At 47.6% G+C, this 19977-nt stretch overlaps 1 protein-coding gene across 2 annotated transcripts in view; it reads right to left on the bottom strand.

Moving 5' to 3' along the window:
• Positions 1-19977, bottom strand: part of STRA6 (signaling receptor and transporter of retinol STRA6) — a 336152-nt gene that overhangs the window by 93165 nt on the left and 223010 nt on the right. For both annotated transcript variants that reach the window (XM_069624589.1, XM_069624590.1), the window contains exons 10-12: positions 17774-17835; positions 10587-10749; positions 6871-6946 (exon numbers count right to left, since the gene is read on the bottom strand). In XM_069624589.1, coding sequence (XP_069480690.1) covers positions 6871-6946; positions 10587-10749; positions 17774-17835 — 301 coding nt within the window. The remainder of the gene's footprint in view (positions 1-6870; positions 6947-10586; positions 10750-17773; positions 17836-19977) is intronic.

Below are 19977 nucleotides of genomic sequence, written 5' to 3'. Positions count from 1 at the left end.
GATAGCACTGTGAATATTAGATTTTCTTGCATCTAGACAGAACTGTGAATGGTAGCCAGTCCCACATTCAGATAGAACTGTGAATAGTTGCTTGCATCGCATCGAGACAGCATTAGCCACTCCCACATTGAGATAGCACTGTGAATATTAGATTATCTTGCATCTAGACAGAACTGTGAATGATAGCCAGTCCCACATTCAGATAGAACTGTGAATATTAGCTTGCGTCACATCTAGACAGGATTGTGAATATTAGCCAATGCCACATTCAGATACAATTGTGAAGATCAGCTTGCATCACATCTTGATAGGATTGTGAACGTTGGCCTGTGCCACATTTAGATAGAAATGTAGAGTTATTCATGCACAACATCTAGAAAGAATTTGGAAATTAGCATGCCTCACATCTAGATAGCGATGTCACTAACCAACCCACTAAAAATCTCACTTTTCTGCATACACCTCTCAAACTCTAACCAAACAAACCACACCTCTTAACCACATCAAACTGTATGAATTTTACTACACTGCAACAACAAAATAAATCACACATAGCCTTGCACAACAGAACACGATGGTTACCAACCAAAAAGCACACCCAAGCTCCGCGAACAGTGCTAACCGAACTGAAGCTGCCAACGGCACATCACTGCTCTTTGCACTTTTCCCGCTCAGTCCTACTAACTCACCCCACCCCGTTTCCTTCTCAGATTCACCAGAGCACCATGGGACTACTCCGGTGGTGATAGTGCGCGGTATAAGTGTCCTTTGACATTAACATTAACCTTGCTAGTCCAATGGGCCATGCCAGGTTAGGGATGCAAACCGATGGTATGCAGTGCAGTGCATATATTGGTTGATACACCAATTGTATCAGATCAGCACTGTATCAGTGTATTCCATTGGCTATTAAGTTAGTGATACCACTAGTTGCAGTGTGCATTGAAATATTCCATTGGTTACCACATTCAGTTTACAGGTTTCAACAATGTCAGCACTGCCTTAATGCCAGTAAGACGGGGAGTCTTCTCATCGGCACACCTTAACCCTCTTTTCCCGTCATTCTCTGGCCTCCCTTGGCTATCTTCCTTCTCTCACCTGTGAGGCTAAGAACCTCGGGTCATCTTTGACTCCACACTCTCCTTTTCTCCTCACATCTCTGACGTCTCTAAGAAATCAAACTACCAACTTCACCTGCTCAGAGGTATTCTTCCTTTGATCTCCTTCCCCCAGAAGCTCAATGTCCCTAGAGCTCTGGTTCACTCTAGGCTGGACTATTGCAACAGCCTCTTTCTAAATCTGCCTGCTTCTACTCTGCGTCCTCTGCAACTCATCCAGAACAGGACTGCGAGACTTGTCCTGGCCTCAAGCCCAGGCATTGTATCTCTCTAGCACTGAAATCTCTGCATTGGCTCCCAGTGGCTGCAAGGATGAAGTTCAAGACCCTCTGCATTGTCCACAAGGCCTTCTGGGGCCTGGGGCCTCAAAACCTCCAACTCTCTCTTCGTAGATACCTTCATACTCGAGCTCTTCGCTCCTCCACCTCCAACTCCCTCAGGGTCAGTGGTTTCTCCAAGCAACGAGTCGGTGGTAGATCTCTTTTTTCGGCTGGTGTCTGCCGCTGGAACAGCCTCCCTGCCTCTCTGAAGCTTGATGAGAACCATCTTTGATTCCGGAAGTATCTCAAGACCTTCCTCTTTGCTTCTGCCTTCTCTCTAACTCTCCCCTGCTGATTACCTGCCTGATACTGCACTGATCACCTGAGTACCCTCTGATTTCAGGCCCAGGTCCCTGCCTGCCCGGTAGCACACCTGCACTGCCTCCCAACAACCCTCCCGACAACCCTTGAACTTGGGTCTGTATCTGTAACGCTACAGTCACCCTAATTACACGTTTGGACGCCTGCTGTCTGCACTTACCCTTGCACCTGCCACCTGCTGGCTGCACCTCTTGTTATTGTTTTAATCCCATGTACAGCACTGCCCCCTCCTCTTTCCCCTGGCACTTTTCCCCTCCCCTGCACTTGCGCGATTTCAATGTCACTTGACATAGTAAGATTCTCTGTCCTCCCTCTATTCCCCCTCCCTTGCCTCGTCGTACCTTGAAACACTTGTGTATACACGCGTTACAAATGCCATATCATTTCATAATGCACTAGTGTATTCCGTTGACTATTATGGCTGTTTACCAGGTTCAGCAATTCACTAGACTATTGCACTGACTATATTCCATTGACTATTATGGCTGTTTACCAGGTTCAACAATTCACTAGACTATTGCACTGACTATATTCCATTGACTGTTATGGCTGATTTACCAGGTTCAGCAATTCACTAGACTATTGCACTGACTATATTCCATTGACTGTTATGGCTGATTTACCAGGTTCAGCAATTCACTAGACTATTGCACTGACTATATTCCATTGACTGTTATGGCTGATTTACCAGGTTCAGCAATTCACTAGACTATTGCACTGACTATATTCCATTGACTATTATGGCTGTTTACCAGGTTCAGCAATTCCGTAGTCCATTTTATTGGCTAATGTACCACAACATACCAGTCAGTAATACAGTGGTGTATGCTAGTGTTTAGTAGGCTGGTGATGCCAATTATTGCACTGGTTTATTGCATTGGTCCTTAAACATGAGATACCATAATTGGCACTCAATCAGTGCAGTTAATTTGTTAGCACCAAGAAGTTGCCAATTTGGAAGAAGGTTCACGCACAAAAATAGACAACTTGATATTCATAGTCCTGCGTTGCCACTAGTGATCCTGGGCAAGTGACCTCCTTGCGTCGTCAGTTCTGCAACATTCCTGTCTGCATTACGCTAGTGCGTTCCGTTAGCTACGATCAAAGCTCTGACATAACACTGCACTGCTGCAATCCATTGTAAGCGCCACCGACCAGCGTGCACTGCAGGAGACCTATACACCTTGCACTAAGTGCAAAAGAATGCTGTGCACATTAGTAGTGCAACTCGTGAAAATTGCACAGGTGTGAATGCAGTGCACAAGTTGGCAGCTGCCTCTGTACAATTTACGCTTTAGAAAATGATCAACACTGTGCTTGCAAATAGAGGCCGTTCCTTGCTAAATAGGTCATTTGTAGAATATGGCATCTTTCCAGAAAATATTAAGGGCCTCATCACCAGTTGGGCCGTATACCGACTGGGATACAGCCCAACTGCATTTATGTTACCACCCACCTGCCTGACGGTATTACCGCCGGATCACTGGTTGAGCGGTAAACATAATTCCCCATTGGGTCCATGGGGAATTGTCAGCGCAATTACCACCAGCGGTATTACCGTGCGGTGATTGCAGCAAAAATCAGCATTTTTCCAGTGCATTGATTTACCCCCAGCTTAGAGCTGGGGGTAAATGATACAATACTCCTTTTTGGGCAGACCCTTAAATGCGGGGGTAATATCGTTACTGCCTCATTTAAGGGCTACCGCCCAGCTCGTGCTGAGGCCTAAAGTCTCAATGGTGAAAATACTATAGGGGGGAAAGGGGATACCATACATTCAGGTCGGTCGTGACATTGAAAATGCTTTTCTCAACTGCCCTGAAGTAGCGCCTAGAGTAATCCCTGAACACAAACCGCTATTGTTATGCAGACTATTCAGACTAGGTAGTGAGCCCCCTGCCGATATGGGCTGTGGTTCATACACGGAGACGTACATTATCACAATAATTCAGCGTTAGAATAGCCCTTCCTCGAGCAATAACGTGGCTATCACGCCACACTTGACTGGTGCGATCTCTTCATTAACAGCCCCCGGATACCAATCGCAAGGTGTAGATATGCACATATCTGCATTACCCACAGGTCCTCTGCTGGTTATCAGTCCCGCGACACTGCTATTGTATCAGGCTATCAGTACAGTACCTCAGTCATCGATCGTGAACCTAAGTGGCTATTAGTTATATTGTACTTTTATTGGCGATCTCCTGAAACAGACTCCATTATCTCGCGTGCATTCTACTGGCGCAGGGGGAAGATACGTCCCATCGGACCCCATTGAGTCCATATCCAATCTTTTTACCGCAGAATATGGCATGGCAGAATATATAGACTGCACTGTTTTCACCAAATGTTTGCTGCAAAATGCAAGGGTGGTGGGTGGGGGGCTAGGGAGGGGCGGCTGAAACCAAAAGAAGATCGGAAGAGGGTGGGTGGGCGGTGTTCTCACTTTGCATTTTGCAACAAAACAAATGAGGTAAAAAATGCGGTATAAACACATGGAACCGCAGATACTTCCACCAATGCGCTTTGTTAGTGCTTTCTAATGGCATCCGTCCTGGGATCCAAGTGTTGACGGAGCGCAATATATTTCACTGGTAATCTGTCTTGGTTGGAATTATTGATGCAGCTTTGCCCTGCAGTTTATTAACCTCCTCTCCTTGATTACTGCACCAGTGTAGTGTAGCTTTGTGACTTTGAAGTATCAGAACTGCGATTTGTCCTCCGTACCTTACGCTCATATTGACCTTAGCCTGAAATGGACTCCACTTTCTTGTTTGCTTGTTCTGTCATGTCTTCGTTCGCTCTGATCCAGGGTAACCCATTGGGTGTCAGTTGCGCGGCCCCAGCATCAATGGGGCACTCTGGTCATCATGATCATGTGCCCTGTCAAGGGATGTCACCCTGTTCTCAGAGTCCTGATGCTTCCCCCCTTTAGAAAACCAACCTGGGTTGCTTCTAACCAACCAATGAGCCCATCGCGGCCCGAAATAAAATCAAAATGGTTTGCTCTCTGTTCAAAGGCAGATCCTTCCTGCTCAAAATCCTCGTATTCCATCTTTAGGTTGTGATATTGTTGTCTGGTCCAAAACACTTGGTTGCAAGGGTGTGAAATCACTGCTCTATCTCATTCAAATGTGTCCCTGGAACCTGATTCTAGCACTCAACCCCTGCTCTTTGCTAGCTGCTCTGTGTACCCCCTCTCTCTTCCAGTATTTTAGAACAATAAGGTCTTTAAGGGTCTGCAACCTGAGGTTCTCCAAATGTTTTGCACTAAGGCACCCACAAACTCAAGTACTGAATATGCTGGGTAGAGCTGATGGGAGTTGTAGTCTTTCCTAGTATCTTAGGTGCCCATCCTGGCTGAGCACTCTAATCCTATTGGATCTCCTCGCTCGCCCAAGTCATAAGACAGCTCATCCCGTGAAACTGCGACGCTCCCCTCTTGCACCCAACAATAGCCTTCACATTCATGTCACCATCCCACGACACCGGTCTCCAGGCATCGATACATTCCTCAGGCCTCTTCATTGCCATTCCCCCTCACAAGCTCCATCTCCCAAGTGCCTGACTCACCTCATACATATTCATGTAATAATGTATTGTTGGTTTATAACACACCCATTTCAAATGTCATGAAACCGCTTCAATGAACAGAGAAGAAAGAGGAGGGGAGTGAGGCAAGGAAAGAATCGGGGAGAAGGCACGCCAGGGGCAGCATCCCACAACCTAGTTTCTTGGATGTAATGCTGCTTGGCGTGAATGTGGAGGAGCCATTCAGTGCTCAGATTTGAGGGAGAGCGTGGTCTTGCATCACGTGTCCCCCTTTAATAAACCACCCTTCATCTCCCGAGTTTTCGCTGCTCCATTTAATCATGTAATATTTACCCGTGGAAGTGACCGTGACCAGAGATGGTCAGATCTGGCCACCCTTCTTTTGTGTTGGCAACTTGACCCCTACACCAAGACACTGGGCCTCATTAGGAGTTTAGAGGTAGCCATGCCGTTCTTACCGGCATGGCTACCCCCAAACCGGGTACCAGGTCCCAAAAATAGGGAATTACTGGGCCAATGCCGACTTTAGTGGGCCCGCTAATTCCCATTCTCGGGACCAGGACCCGGTACATCCAATTCCCATTTGAGCCCCCATGGGAAGGATGCCAACAACGGACCCGTTAATGACGGGTCCATTGTTAGCATCCTGGTTTCCTCGCGGGTGGTGGTATGCACGTCTGGTCTGGACCAGACGTGCATTCCGCCACCCGCGAGGAAACCCGTAATGTGGCGGCCGCGGAATGAACGGTGTCGGTACCTTACCGGCACCGTTCATTCCGCGGCCGCCAGCCTCCTAATGAGGCCCACTGTATTCAACCAGGTGCTGGGGAAATCAAGTCATCCATTATGATGGCCAATCCTGGCAGATCCTGCTGAGGAACTCTAGAACTCTGAGCAGAATGCTACTTCTCAATGGACATTTATCGCCCCAGCTGCACAGGTTAAAACTGCAAACCTACCATTGAAACTTTATTGCACACTAAATCAAATGAAAGTACCAGCCAGATGGCAGACTAACACGGCAAATGTCCAATGTGCTGGTATAGAGCTTGCTCTCATTCAAAGGTCACCCTCTCGCAACTGTCCCTATTAGAGCCTCTGGAACCCATTGGGCACACAGTTTGAGTACTTTGTGCATAATTCAGTAATCCACAACACTCCCTGTATAAGGCCACACTATCACACAGTATTTGTTCATGACTGCCCTCCCACAAGGTTCTGAGTTCCCGGTTTACCGTCAAATATGCGGCATGCACTCTTATAGGCACCCAGGGAATGCAGGCCTCCTTTCAACGCAACACATTCATGAGGATCTTGAGCTTTCCTCACTCGTCCAAGAAGTACCTCCAATAGCAACTCAATGACCCTCAAGGAGTAAAAACGCGAGCTTAACAGGCCATAGAGCCCTTCTCACACACCACGACACCTCATCTCACCGGGGTGCCCCAAGCAGGTCTTCTCATGTGGCATATAACTCCACCCTCAACTCTATGCCCTCAATTTATGAAGGCCCTCATGGCATTATCTCCTGAAATAAAGCACCACCCATGCCAGCTCACCTGTGCAGCACCAGGGATCTCACCAGCATGCAGACGGTCAGTGCACAGGATAACACCAGGGCCGAGACATAACACACTGGAAGACACAGACATGACTAATCAATAAACAAAGGAAATAGTCAATGGAGCAGGAAAGCATTGAAAACAAAAACAGAAAACAGAGAGCTACAAAAGATTACAAAAAAAGCAGCCAGCAGGAAACAAAGGCCAAGAAGAGAATCTTTGAGCAAAATTACATTTCTCATTACAATATCTTTTTTTTAAAAAACGGATCAAAGAAATGTGCTTGTAGGTCCAGAAATCTGGATTAATTCCAAGTAATTAATCGTGCCACAGGGTGTCATTTAAATGTACATCGGTGCAGTAGAGTGTCACCCAAAGCACCGTGCCTTCGTGTTAAAGAACCGCAGTGTTATGAACTGTTTCTACGGTGAAGGGAAAGAAGGGGTTATTGCTGTCTCCCAGTGTTCGCGTTCTTTCCTCGACTCTAGCAGTTCTATTCCACCGCATTTTACACTGCCTTTAATGCCTCACAATTATGTTTTAACAATGATCCCCTCATTCTCCTAGTCTGATCTGGGGGCTGATAAACGGGGAGCAATCTCGAGAAGAATGAATGGAGGCAACAGATGGAATGCATTTTTTTCAGGACAAATGGGATAGGAAAGATGGGGGGGCGCGGAGTTGGGGGGGCGTAAAAGTGAAAAGAGCTTTCAAATTTTTACATATATAAAAAATGAAAATAAGAAATACAATGCCTGCATAGTGTTTTCGACATTAATACACATACTCTGCCTCTGTGCAGAGTAAAATGGCCAATCAGAATTAGATCGCCATCTGTCCCTAGACATCTTTGGCCGGGTAATCCTTGTGTGGTGTGGCGCGAGGGCCTGACCCCAGGGTTGCTTATAGATGGGCACGAGCCCACGGGTTGGTAGCATGTAATGCTGTACAGTGGATCAGAGACCATGGGCCTGGTGGAATACTGACTCCCGTGTGGTCAGGGAGCGACCTGACCATCCGTGTAGGCCTGTAAAGGAGGCGGCCGTTGGTCTCCGGTTTTACCCTGGCACCTGTCAGTAGCAGTCAAGTGGGCGATTTATTTTAGAATTTGGCAGCAGGACCTGAGGCCCCTTGCTCTGCTCGACCCCTTCGCAGCCATGGCTGAGATTTAGAGGCCATTGGACCAAGCTACTTCCTTCTTGGGTGTACCGAAGGAACTACCTGCAATTTGGGAAGCACGTGCAGTTTGCACCTGGAGCCGTTCATTTGCTTCAACACGTGAGCAAAGTGAGCTGTGCCTGCATTGCATTCTAAATACAAACTGCAGCTGGAAGGACAGGTTTGTTAGGTGGGCGGGCAGAGGCCATTTCCTACACCTATCTGCCTTACTGTGCCTGGTACAGACATTCTCATGCAAGGCATGAGCGTTTCTATATTAGTAGAACAGTAAAACAAGCAATCAGGAGTGAATGTCCATGTCCCTTAATTACAGTCCTTTGGATTTATGCTGCCTGCAACCACGTGGGTGGTGGCTTCTAAGCACGCTGATGACACCAGGCCGCTGTCTTCCTTCAAGATGGCTGCTTGGAATCAATGACTACCTACATGCCTGGTGGATATTAGGAATTAGACATGCAGGGAGGGCTGGACTGAGTGTGACTAGTGCTTGCAGCCGGGCCTTTCCAAAACACTACTTCCAAAATTAGGAGACATGCGGTTTGGAGCAATGGAGTGCATTTTCACTATATCAATTTCCAAAACAATGTAAATAATTCTTGGGTGATCCGTACAGTACAGCTAAACAGTCTTTTCATGATTTGTCACTTTTAAGCATGCAGCCCATAGAGCATTTATTTTTTATTAAGTCTATTGGCCTATTATAAACCTTCACACAATATCAATAACATTAGATCTGATCTATGGGGACTACCTTCCAGAGGGCACAGTTCATATGACCTTCCGATTGGAGAAGGCTAACCTTCCAGAACAGAGTGGGGAAGCTTGTCCTGGTCTATATGGTCACACCTGCCAGAGAACTAACATGATACAAACTCAGATTGGGGTAAACTTAACTTTGAGCCCCAGAGGCGATTCGATATCAGGCCTACAAGGACTTGCCTTGCAGACAGGAGTCAAGAATTCATCTCAAGTAGGAATGACACACATGCTTCTGTGAGGAGATCGTCCGACGGCTACTTCATCAACCCATTTCAAACCAACAAGGAGGTGAAGCAGGGTTGTGCATTGGCTCCAATTTTATTTCTCTGATTTTAATTTGGAGTCTCTGGGTGCCACGGTTAATGTGCCCTCCTTGTGTGGTACCACTTTTGGCTCTCTTCTGTACGCAGACATTACCGCGTTGATCGATTTGACACGCGGCGGGCGGAAATGGGCCCTTTTCTTATGCTGAGGAATATTTTTTCCATTCCTGGCCTTAAATTGAACAGGACGAAGACTAAAGTCCTGGTTTTTGGCAAGGTATGAAATCAATTTTCCTGGGTCCTTGATAGCGAAACAAATGAGGTAGTGAACTCATGTTGCTACCTTGGATTACTATTTACTAAGAATGGAAAATGGTCCGAGCATCTATCGGCTATTGATGAAAAGGCGGCGGCAAGGTTGGGAGGCTTGCTCAGATTTCCATCACGTGTCTGGAGGGCTTATGTTAGACATATGGCTAGAGCTGTTTAAAGCTAAGGTTCGTACTGTGATGTTAAATGGGAGTGGGATTTGGGGCCACGCCAATTGTACAATCCTGGAGAAGACCCAAATATGCTCTATTAGATCCGGGGCATGTAAGAGGCTGCTACATGACCAGGCTGAATCTGCTGCCTTTGACTGATAGGATGAGGTGGGACAAAAATGTGGTAAACACGAATTGCCATTCTAATACCAGAATGGTGGAACATATGGGTCATTTCTTATTGCCTTGTACTCGCTATTCAGATCTCCATAAGGATTTTTTACATCATTATTTTAAAGTTAATAATATTAGATTTCATCGAGAAGCACTTCATTTTAAAATGGTTTGCAATGATGAGGTTTTTTAAAATAATGTATACAATTATGTTTCTAGAGCTCTTTTAAGACAGGCTTTTGTTTCGCATGGATCATCATCTTAATTGGTCAAATGGAAGTCTCTTTGCAAATCATATTTCTTTGCTGTTGCAGTTAATGGAGAAATCTGAATTTAATAAAGAATCAATCAATCAAGTATGAATGGAGAGAACCCACCTTGCAGCGTGCGGGTCATTCATGACACTACACGTGGAGCTGTATCTTCCAGAGCTTCTAATAACTCACTTTGAGGGTCTTTTTCTGTGACTAGAAGCAATGTGTAACCCTGTCTAGTGGCTTAACTACCCTCACTCTTATAGATCTTACTTCATCAGATCAAAGGCATACCTCTTAACAACCCCAATCCCTACTAAATCATATCCAACGATTCTCATTCTTATATCAAGCGATTGCTTGTGATTAAGAGAAAGACTTATCACCTCCTTGCCCAATGTTTTTGCTGATCATGCCCAGCTCTGGCCTGTGATATTACATTTGGTTTATGATAATTTACCGTACTGTGCCAGCCCTCATGAAGCGAGAAGTAGGGTTAAGTACTTACCTTCAAGTGTCCACTCAAGGAAACACGCCATTGGGTATATATTTTACGTTGCAGCGCGTATAGTTCGTTCTTGCTTCTGCAAGGGAAGTCTTACCTTCCAGTGCCCAGAGGTAGTACTTGATGAGATCGATTGCTTCGTTCCTATCTTCGGCGATATTAAGGCCGAACCCCGCCAGCATCAGGATCACTTCCATGTCTATTGATGCGCGGATCTTCTGCACCGTGGGTAAGAATCCCACCAGCATCAGCAGCGCCACCTATGGATGGGATGGAAGTGTTACACAATGGGAGGAGACATGGAGCAGGGCAAAACTATGAAATGATAGGAATGCCTCTCTTACAGAGCAGGGCATTCCTATCATGCACTAGTGTGCAGCCCTCATATTGTGACTCTAAAACAGTCTATGAGATTGACCAAGCTGGTGTCTTCTGGTGCAGGTTTTAATAGTGATCCTGTGGGGGGCAGGGGGAGATACTTTCTGAGATGGCCTCAATGTGGATTTCTTTTAGATGCCTTCTTCAATTGACCCAATTTTTAATTTTAAATGAAGGGGCTTAGGCAGTTTTCCGACAAAGTTTAGATGCCAGTCTGAAGGAAACAAGCTGAAAAGGAGGTTGATGTCACCCTTGGCTTTCCTAGTCTTCTGGCTTTTTGCATGTGGTAACCCAGTGACTGAATGTAAAAGGAAAGTGCAAACACGTCCTCTCCTGTCGACTGAGCTGCCAGCCCTTCAACTCATCTCCAGCTTCAAGGTCAGCAGGACACCATCTTGCCATGTGCAGCTGTCTAGCTGCTTGCTGCCTACAGCCCAGAGACGCAAAGCAGCGACATGCCAACTATCCGGTGAGAGCCCTGGGGCAGCACAGCTCCCAATGGGGGCAGAGGAGCCACGACACCAACCCACCCACCCAAGGAGAAGACCTACTCCACCTGCAGGAAAGTGTGCATCTGCCCATTCCCCATGCAGGAAGGATTTATGTTGCACCTTGGTACAGTAAGCATGCCTGGCAAGTTCTCTTCCGTACATGAGTCCTGACCAGCACAGGACCGAGGTGTCACCCTGCTACACAAATGAAGTCTAGACTTGATTCACAGGTGAAGCACACTCACCAGCACACACAAGATTAGAAAAACATCGCCTTCCCACACAAACGTGTTCTCGACCGAAGAAAAAGCACCAAACTCAATGTGGACCATCCCCCCGAGAAGGAGCAATGTGGGCTTCCATGTAGTCCTTGGTCCCGACCCACTTACACAAAAAAAAGGTTTCTGGTATGAAAACGTCATGTGGATCACACCTCGCGTGCCTCCCGCCACATACAAAGGGAAGGAGCACCAAGCAAGCTTCACATGGCTCTTCTTGCTCAGAGCTCATGAGATGCAATCACTTTCCCCCCACAGGGAGAGAGGTTCTGCCTCTCCCTTCTGTCTGAACTGGAGCAACATCCGCCGCTCTTGCTGCCGTGAGATACAGATGCTGCCCCACTACCTCTGCGCAAGTGTCATTCCTCCACAGGAAGTATGAAAAAGAGCCCATCCGGGCCCAAGTGGCGAGTTTTAATATCTCATCTGCAAGTGATCACTACAACCCACCGTGCCTGCAGAACAAAGAGAACTAGCATGTCTCCTGCAACAAGTACAGTGAGATCCTAGGTCTCCCCTCTAGAAGCGACTCGCACAGAACCGCCTCTTAGCAAAAGCAATAATGTCCCCTCATCAGATTCGGATCTCTGTGATATTTTCGAACATGAAATATTGATTCCTACAATACCTCTAGGTATACTTCTTCTTTCACCCCAGTTTACTGCATATATATGCAGGGGGGAGTCCCTGCACTTCCCCCATACTGCTCTATATTTTTTGTTAACTTTACCCCTCCTCCCTGCGACATAAATAGGAGGTGAAATGGCTCAACCGAAATTCGGCATTTTGGGATTCGACATTTTTACCATCGGATTCCAGGACTGCACCTCACAACAACAACTCAGCCAAGCTGACCTCTATGACCTTCTGGTCCAACAAGACGTCTCATGCCAGGATTTATTTTTCCCCACCGCACATGGCTCTGACTTGCTTACTTGCCGATCCCAATGGACTCGGGCAACAGGACCCTTTGCACCGTTCTCAGGCGGGCCGTTCTCAGGCGAGCATCCCACCTTCGATTAAGAAGCGACTGCCCTAATCATAGCCAGGATCCTCTGACCAGGCAAATTCCCTCAGTTCAGGCCTTGTCTACGACTACCCCATCCCTCACCTACGTACTCGCCTAACATTACACAGATCGGCTATCTACAGCACACTGTGGTGGAATGCTTGCTAGTACTCCCCAGCACCTCTCCTACTGTCACCATCAATCCCCCATTCCACACCTTCATGGCAATCTGAACAAGATACCTACCCCTGAAGCTCCCCTCTGGATCACACATCCCAAGTAACAAGACACCTCGCCTGGAAACAGATAGGCACACAGAACATGGATTCTTCCAACCCGCACCTATTAACACCTCCGTTTTTATATTGCGTGCCTCTGCCACTCCTCTCATCTCCTCCCATTAACTTCCACCTCTTTACCTTACAGGACCAAGCACCAAGAGGTCACCAACATGCCAGACATTGTGCAATAAGTTTAGATGAGGATTCCACTGTCTGACTGCAATGCTATTGATGGCTCCAACTTCACATTCTTATATCATATCCCATATATATAGTAAGAAGGCCAGTGCCCTAGCCTTGTCAAGGTGGGATAGGGCCCTCTTGGGCCGAGGTTGGAGAAACGGAGGGAAATCAAGCATCAGTCTAACCATAAGGTGGTCAGGTCCAGCTGAGAGGGCACCAAATCATGTCCTGTACCTCTTGCTCCAGTGGGCTATTTTGCAGGACACTGTCTTCTCAATACTTGCCTAAATCAGATACTTGTCAGGGTCTCTCTGTTTTTGTAGTCCACTTACCTTGTTCAGAAGGCAAGTGGAGAAACCCAAAGGAGAAACCCAGAACTTGTGCCCCACGTGCCGAGAGGAAGAAAGGAGAACCAGCAAGCTGCCCTATAGAAGAAACCCTGAAGGAAAAGACAATGCCCCTTCAGAACTACAGAACTGGCTGCCACAACGTGCAAAAGGCAGAGATATGCCAGCTGAAGACTCTGGCAAACACAGCCCAGAGACAATCAGAGCCGTGACCCCAAAATGCTCTGCCATGACTGCACCACAAGACCACACCAACAATAAAAAACGGGACAAGCATCCACCCTCCCCTGGACTAATTGTATTAGGGATACCAAACAATACACCTGTTAGGAAAGATTTCCCTTAGGTGCATTTTTCCCTCCATTTATGCACCCCCACACTTTTTGCTTTTTTTTGGCTAACCTAACCTGACATTTCCAATGGAGCATAGCCTTCACCTGAGCTCCTCTGGGCTTTTGCTCATGTGTTATAGGGAAATTGACACGTCTTCCAGACTGTCAGTAGTGGGAAACTTTGTTTCCCTTAGTCTTTGACTATGTTGCAATTTCTTGGTAACTTTTTATCTATGTGCCAAGTACATTACAGTACTGCGCATAGGGGTCCTTTTTGTTTTATGGCCTTAGAAACCCTCTAAGGATGCTCTGGTGATTGTACAAGTGTGCCAATGATGAACTGCTGGTGGCAGCAGTTTACTTTTATATTATTTTTACTTCTTTTTATTGAACATCATTGTGTTTACTGTGTTTGGCTCAAGATTGTGGCCAGTGCCGAAAATGGTTGTGCCACAAAGTCTTTTGTTCTGTCCTTTGTCCATGTTGTTCCTTTGCCTTCCCCCGAGTCGAGCATAACTGGGAATTCCTGATTTGTGCATGCAGGCTCCCAAGAAAACCACAACTTGCAGGCTCCTGCATGTCACATGTGCTACTGCCCAGGAAAAGGATTGGGACTGTCTGGCCCCAATTCACATTACTGGTGCCAGTATGTCTGCTATGCCTGAATGACTGGGACCACCGTGGACCTTGAATGGTCTACATCTGGCGTGCATGGAAGAGAGCAGATCTTCAATTGTTTATCTCAGATTTGAGCGCGAAACGGATCTTGGATAAGAGAAGGGGCTCTGCATCCATTCCAGGTCAATCACCTGAAGTTCACTCACGAACTGCAGAAGGAGCCAAGTATCCTGAAATTATAAAGCAGACCTGCTGAACCATTGAAGAAGCGCTCGAAGGTTCGGCACCCTGAGACCACTCTTGTCCTCTCGGAACCCCGGTTTTTGCGTTGATCACTGAAGGCCTGCAGGGGGGCTCCGGCCCTATGGAGTAGTGGGAACATCTACTCTCGGCACCTCCTGATCACCCTTACAAAGAGTCTCAATGGAAGTGTTCCTGGGCCATCCACCAAACTAACCAGTTCGAACACGGGGTATCGCTTAGGAGTGCCGCTGTACTGAGTTGATACTTGAGACTTAAGGAATCGCCAGCTTGTCGTCCTGGGCCCTCGCCCACCAAATTTCATAGTCCAAGTTGTTCTGAGTCATGATTTAAGAGAGTGCGCCACGCCACAAGCATTTCTGATACCTGTGTCGCCCTGCTGAGGTGACGGTCGTTGTAGGAGCCCTGCCAGCCTGCCCCCCTTTGTCCTGAGTCGTGCTGCACTAGAACTGTCCTCTTTTCTTCACTGAGATCTGAGCAAAGGCTACTGTCCCACCATGGACAATCGTGCCATCCTGCAGATGCTGAGAGCTGGAGCGATGTGCAACTGCAGGGGCTGAACCTAAAAGTGACCTGGCCTAGACTGGCAAAGTTTGCCTCGGACTGTGTCTGGATAAGTGAGTACTTGCATCACTTACCGGTGGGCCCCTGGCACAGCCATTGTTCTTTACGCTCGAGAATCCCTGAAAAGATGCTCACCTTAGCCGGGCTAGCCTGCGCTCCCTAGCTATTCCCGAAACCCAAAAGTCGCTCTACCTGCAAGGGTAGACCCTCCTCGAATAGTAGGACACTGTTCTTCATCACCTCAAGCCCCTTCCTGAACTGCTACAGCTCTCTGAAGAGGACACACTTTCTCTCTTTACGCATGACCGCACATTTTAACGCACTACTGTACTTTTGAGCATAAGGCTCCCCAATTCGTAAGGCTGGACTGCCAAAGTTAGGGATCGATTTCGAAGAACTGCCTAATGCTATATTTGCGTTAACCTACACTTCTGTTGCAGGTTGTGGTTGTCTTTTTCCCTTACTGCATTAGGCAAAACGTTAACTGTATATATGTTAAATAGTGAAAGGCGTGTGTGGTAAGTTTTTTTTAATTATTGTGGTTTATTTGTGTTTAATTGTTGGGGCCTATAATAAAGGTATATATATTTTTTTATATACACTTGTCTAAGTATATTCTGGAGTTTTACTGTGTGTGCTCATTGTGGGCTTCCAATCACTCTCACCCCTCCTGATACCTAGGGCCTCATTCCGAGATTGGAAGTAGTCATGGTTCTATTAGCACCATGACTGCCTCCAATAATGGTGCCGAGTCCGCCCTGGTTCAATCGGGACTTACCGGTCTATTCCGACCTTTGCGGGACCGGTAAGTCCCCATTGAAAATGGCAATCCCCATTCCCATTTCAGACCCCATAGGGCTCAATGGGAATGGGGAGGGCGCAAATAACGGGCTCGCTAATGGCAAGTCCGTTATTTGCGCCCTGGTCCCCTAACGGGAACCGTAAGGTACGTTTGGTCTGACCAAAGGTACCTTACGGGTCCCGTTGGGGGACCTCGGAATAGGGCGCAAAGGGATTACCGGCACCGGTGTCCTTACCGGTGCCCAGTATCCCTTTGCGCCCGGGTCGGAATGAGGCCCTTAGTCTTGACCGCCTGCCAAGCTACCGTGATTGGTCTGGCTTGTCCAGAAGGTTCCCGTTCCACTAAACTAGGGTGGCCTCCTAAACTTCTGCCCACCAGTTCATAGTTTAGAAATCCATCTTTACAACACCTCATAAAAGGACCATGAACTCTTACCATGCTGGGGCACCATGGCTACTCTGCGGCAGCACGGCACAAGGAAATTATAATTGCTCTTTATATTTATAATTGTTCTTTTGTAACACGCTTAATACCAACGAGTGGTTTCTAAGCGAGGGGTAGGGATTCGAACCTGTGTTGTGCTGCGTTGTCTTGCTTCCAAAACAAACACGTTGCCCCTGAGATATCCTTCCTCCCAGTAGCCCACTAATTATGCCAATGCACATAGTCGTCCTGTGTGAGGAAGACGGGGCCAGATTGGACAGTTAAAGGAAACCAATCCCCTAGAAGGAGAGGAAATGCAAGGAAGCAACAGGAGGCATTAGCGAGGAAGGACCAGTAGACTGTGGAGGAGTTTAGCAGAGTTTTGTAGAGTAGTTGCCTTATTGGCTAGGTACTGCTCTGTGAGTGTACCTGTTTGTGTGGCGAGTGTGTAGAAAGCTTGATGAAAGGGTGAATGCAAATTGAATGCCACAGAGTGAAAGAAGGGTGTTTGTATAGCTTGGAGGGAGGGGTGAGTAGTAGTGTGGAGGGAAGGGAAGTAGTAGTGTGGAGGGAAGGAGAGTAGTAGTGTGCAGAAGTGGAACTGTGGTGCACAGGAAGGGGTAGTAGTGCAGGAGAGGGGAGTAGTAGAGTGGAGCAGGGGTATAGTAGTCATGGGGGGTGAAAATAACACCAAAGATCAGGAGGATTGAACCATTGAAGCGACAGCAGAAAAGTGTGAGGCATGAGAAGGAAGTAGTCAGAGTAGAAAGGAAGAGGTGAGTGGACATGGCCGGACAGCCTGGATAAAGCCAGTGCAAGGCAAGGCACTATCCCAATTCACCTTAGAGCACTAACCATTGGATAGAGTAGGGACAGTTAGCAAGTCCCAGAGGGAGTCTTAGAAAGAAGATGCTGAACAGCCTTTAGGACCTCGCCATCAGGACCTGGCAGGAGAGCAGGGGTCACATTCACCATCTGCTAACTCGGGGTTAGGTGTGCCTGGGTTAGGATGGAGGGTCAACACAAGATATGAGCGGTGGAACGAGGGCCCACAAAGAGAGAACAAAAAACCTTGAACCTTCTCTGCGATGAGGAGAGGAGAAGAAGAGGGAGAGAAGATGGAGGGGTGAGGGGGAAGAATGAGGGGACGAGGGAGGGAAGGAGAGAGAAGGCAAGAGAAACAGGAGAGAGAAGGGGATGGTGCGGAGGAGGTAGGGGGAGTGAGGGTAAGGGAGAGGGGGGATTGGGAGAGAGGCAGAGGGAGAATTCTAACTGTACCTAACACATTAGACATCCCTTGAGTTTGTGTCTGTTTACCTGGTAGATGCATATCCCACAGACTGTAGCGGATATGATGAGCTTTAGGGGTAACTGGAAGCCTGCAATACAATATAAACAATTAGTACAGACCAGGCAAATGTGGATTAGCAAAGATACCAGTGACTGGCTCTTTCACCCTCAACCCAACAAAAATGCAAAGAGCAATTAGTCATCTATAGCAAGGTGGAAATTCTCTGCCACCGACATCAAGAGTGTGCCTCCACCGTGCATGCACCAGACATGTGCAGCTAGTCCTACCCTGGAGGAGGACGGTGGCAGCTGAGAGGGATCCAATTCCTATCCCCCTCCTTGTGCCAGTATGCCTCTTTGCAGACCCTCATCTCCAACACTGCCTCCAGGAAAAGATGCTCCCCAGTGTTTTTCTTTATGTTGACAAAACCTCAAAGTGATGTTGCAAAGCAACACAGCTTAAGCGGAGCAGCAAAGGGAGGCTAAAAAGGAGCTGCCATAGCCCGGTAGATATCGGAGCACAGTCGCGCACCTACCCAAGGGAGAGAGACCGCTGCACAACAGAGCGCAATGGAAAAAATTGTCGGGATTAAGTTTACCTAGACCACCAGGGACTGAGAAAGAGAAAAGAGGCCACATACCTGAAATTTACCACCACATTTTCTGGGGACGTACCCCGAACTACAAATTTGGACATGGACCTTTTTATACCACCATGGGCATTATTCTGCGAGCCCGGAAGGAGACAGTGGAGAGGACTTAGCGCCATTTTTGAAGACTTTTTTCTTGATATACATGCCCCGGTGAGGGAAAAGGAGCACAGATTAGGTAGGGAAAGGCAGCCAATTGATTACAGAGAGGGATATTTAAAAAGGGATCGAAGACCGGAAGTGTGTTTTTTTATGTGAGGTCAGAGGTGGAGGACGAGGTCAACTAAGAGACCCCTAGGGGAAAGGAATGAGTGGCGGTTTGTGGAGGCGACTGTTGGGGCATGTGGGGGTATTGGCTTAAGAGTGAAAGCGGTTCTGCAGTTTGTGTGTCCATTTTTGTGTTGGCAAGTGAGGAAAAGTAGCAAATGTAAGGAGTGAATGATACCGGGTGAATGGAGTTTACTTGTAGAGTTTGGAGAGTGGAGAACTACTGTAAGAGCGAGAGTAGTAGCGGGAGGAGAAGAGTAGTAGCAGGAAGAGCACAGTAGTAGTGGGCAGAGGAGAGTAGCCGTGGGAGGATGAGAGTAGCAGCAGGAGAAGAGTAGTAGGAGAAAGGGGAGTAGTGAAGTTGAGTGGGATTAGTGGTAACATCATGGAGTGGAGGCAAAGAGTAGGAGGAGTAAAACATCTGAGGGACAGAGGACTGGGGGAGGAGTAAGTTGGAGAGAGTGTCTGTGAGAGGAGAGGAGAAGAGAAGAGGGGAGTGGGCATGACTGAACTAGACTAATTCCAACAGAGCAAGTGCAAGGCACTTTCCAAACTCCCATTAGAACACTAACCTTTGGTGATAGCAGGGAAAGTTAGGAGTTCACTGAGGGAGTTCAGAGAGTCTGCATATAGGGAGCCACAATTAGAAGAAGGCAGACTGTGAAACAATAAGGGTCAATGATAGGTAGCTCCAACCAGGTGTTCCGGACACCTGGGTTAGGGAAGAGGGTTGTGGGCAAACGAGAGAGAGAGGGGTGGCCCTAGGACGATCAATGAAAAAAACAAACCTTGCACTGTGCCAAAGACTCAAGAGTGTTTTCTTCACCATCTGTGATAAGTGATGTCAGAAGTGGGATTCCTAGACCCCAATATAGAGGTTGCGAATTGCCACCCAGGAAGTTGAGAGATGCAGGTGACAAATACTGCTCATCTGCCCAGGCGAGTCCCACTATGAGCCATGGGCTGTGACCTGTATGGGAATGAAGAAGTCATCACTCCTCCAAAGGGGCCAGCCAGGGTTCGGACTGGTATAAAAGTGGAGATACCAGAGGGAACCTATTAAAGAGTGGGTCCTAAGACAGGGTTGGCCCACAAATATACCTTATTAGTACCCGGCGAGGGCGCAATCAGAATGAAAGAGCCATTCTGTTACCAGGAGTGGTTACCAGTCTGGGAATCCCTCTGTCGGGATTCCATGGCCTTTGTCCCCGGTGGGGGGCGTGACAGCTCCTCAGCCAATGAGGAGGTTCGAAGCAGGGCCATCCCTGCTCCAAGCCTCCCCAAGGTTGAAAGGCTACCTTCGCCCCCCGCCAG

This window comes from Ambystoma mexicanum, chromosome 11 (assembly GCF_040938575.1).
Source record: "Ambystoma mexicanum isolate Mex_15411 chromosome 11, UKY_AmexF1_1, whole genome shotgun sequence".
Lineage (NCBI taxonomy): Eukaryota > Metazoa > Chordata > Amphibia > Caudata > Ambystomatidae > Ambystoma > Ambystoma mexicanum.
Note: the sequence above shows the minus strand (reverse complement) of the source record. Positions and strands in the feature narration are given on the sequence as shown.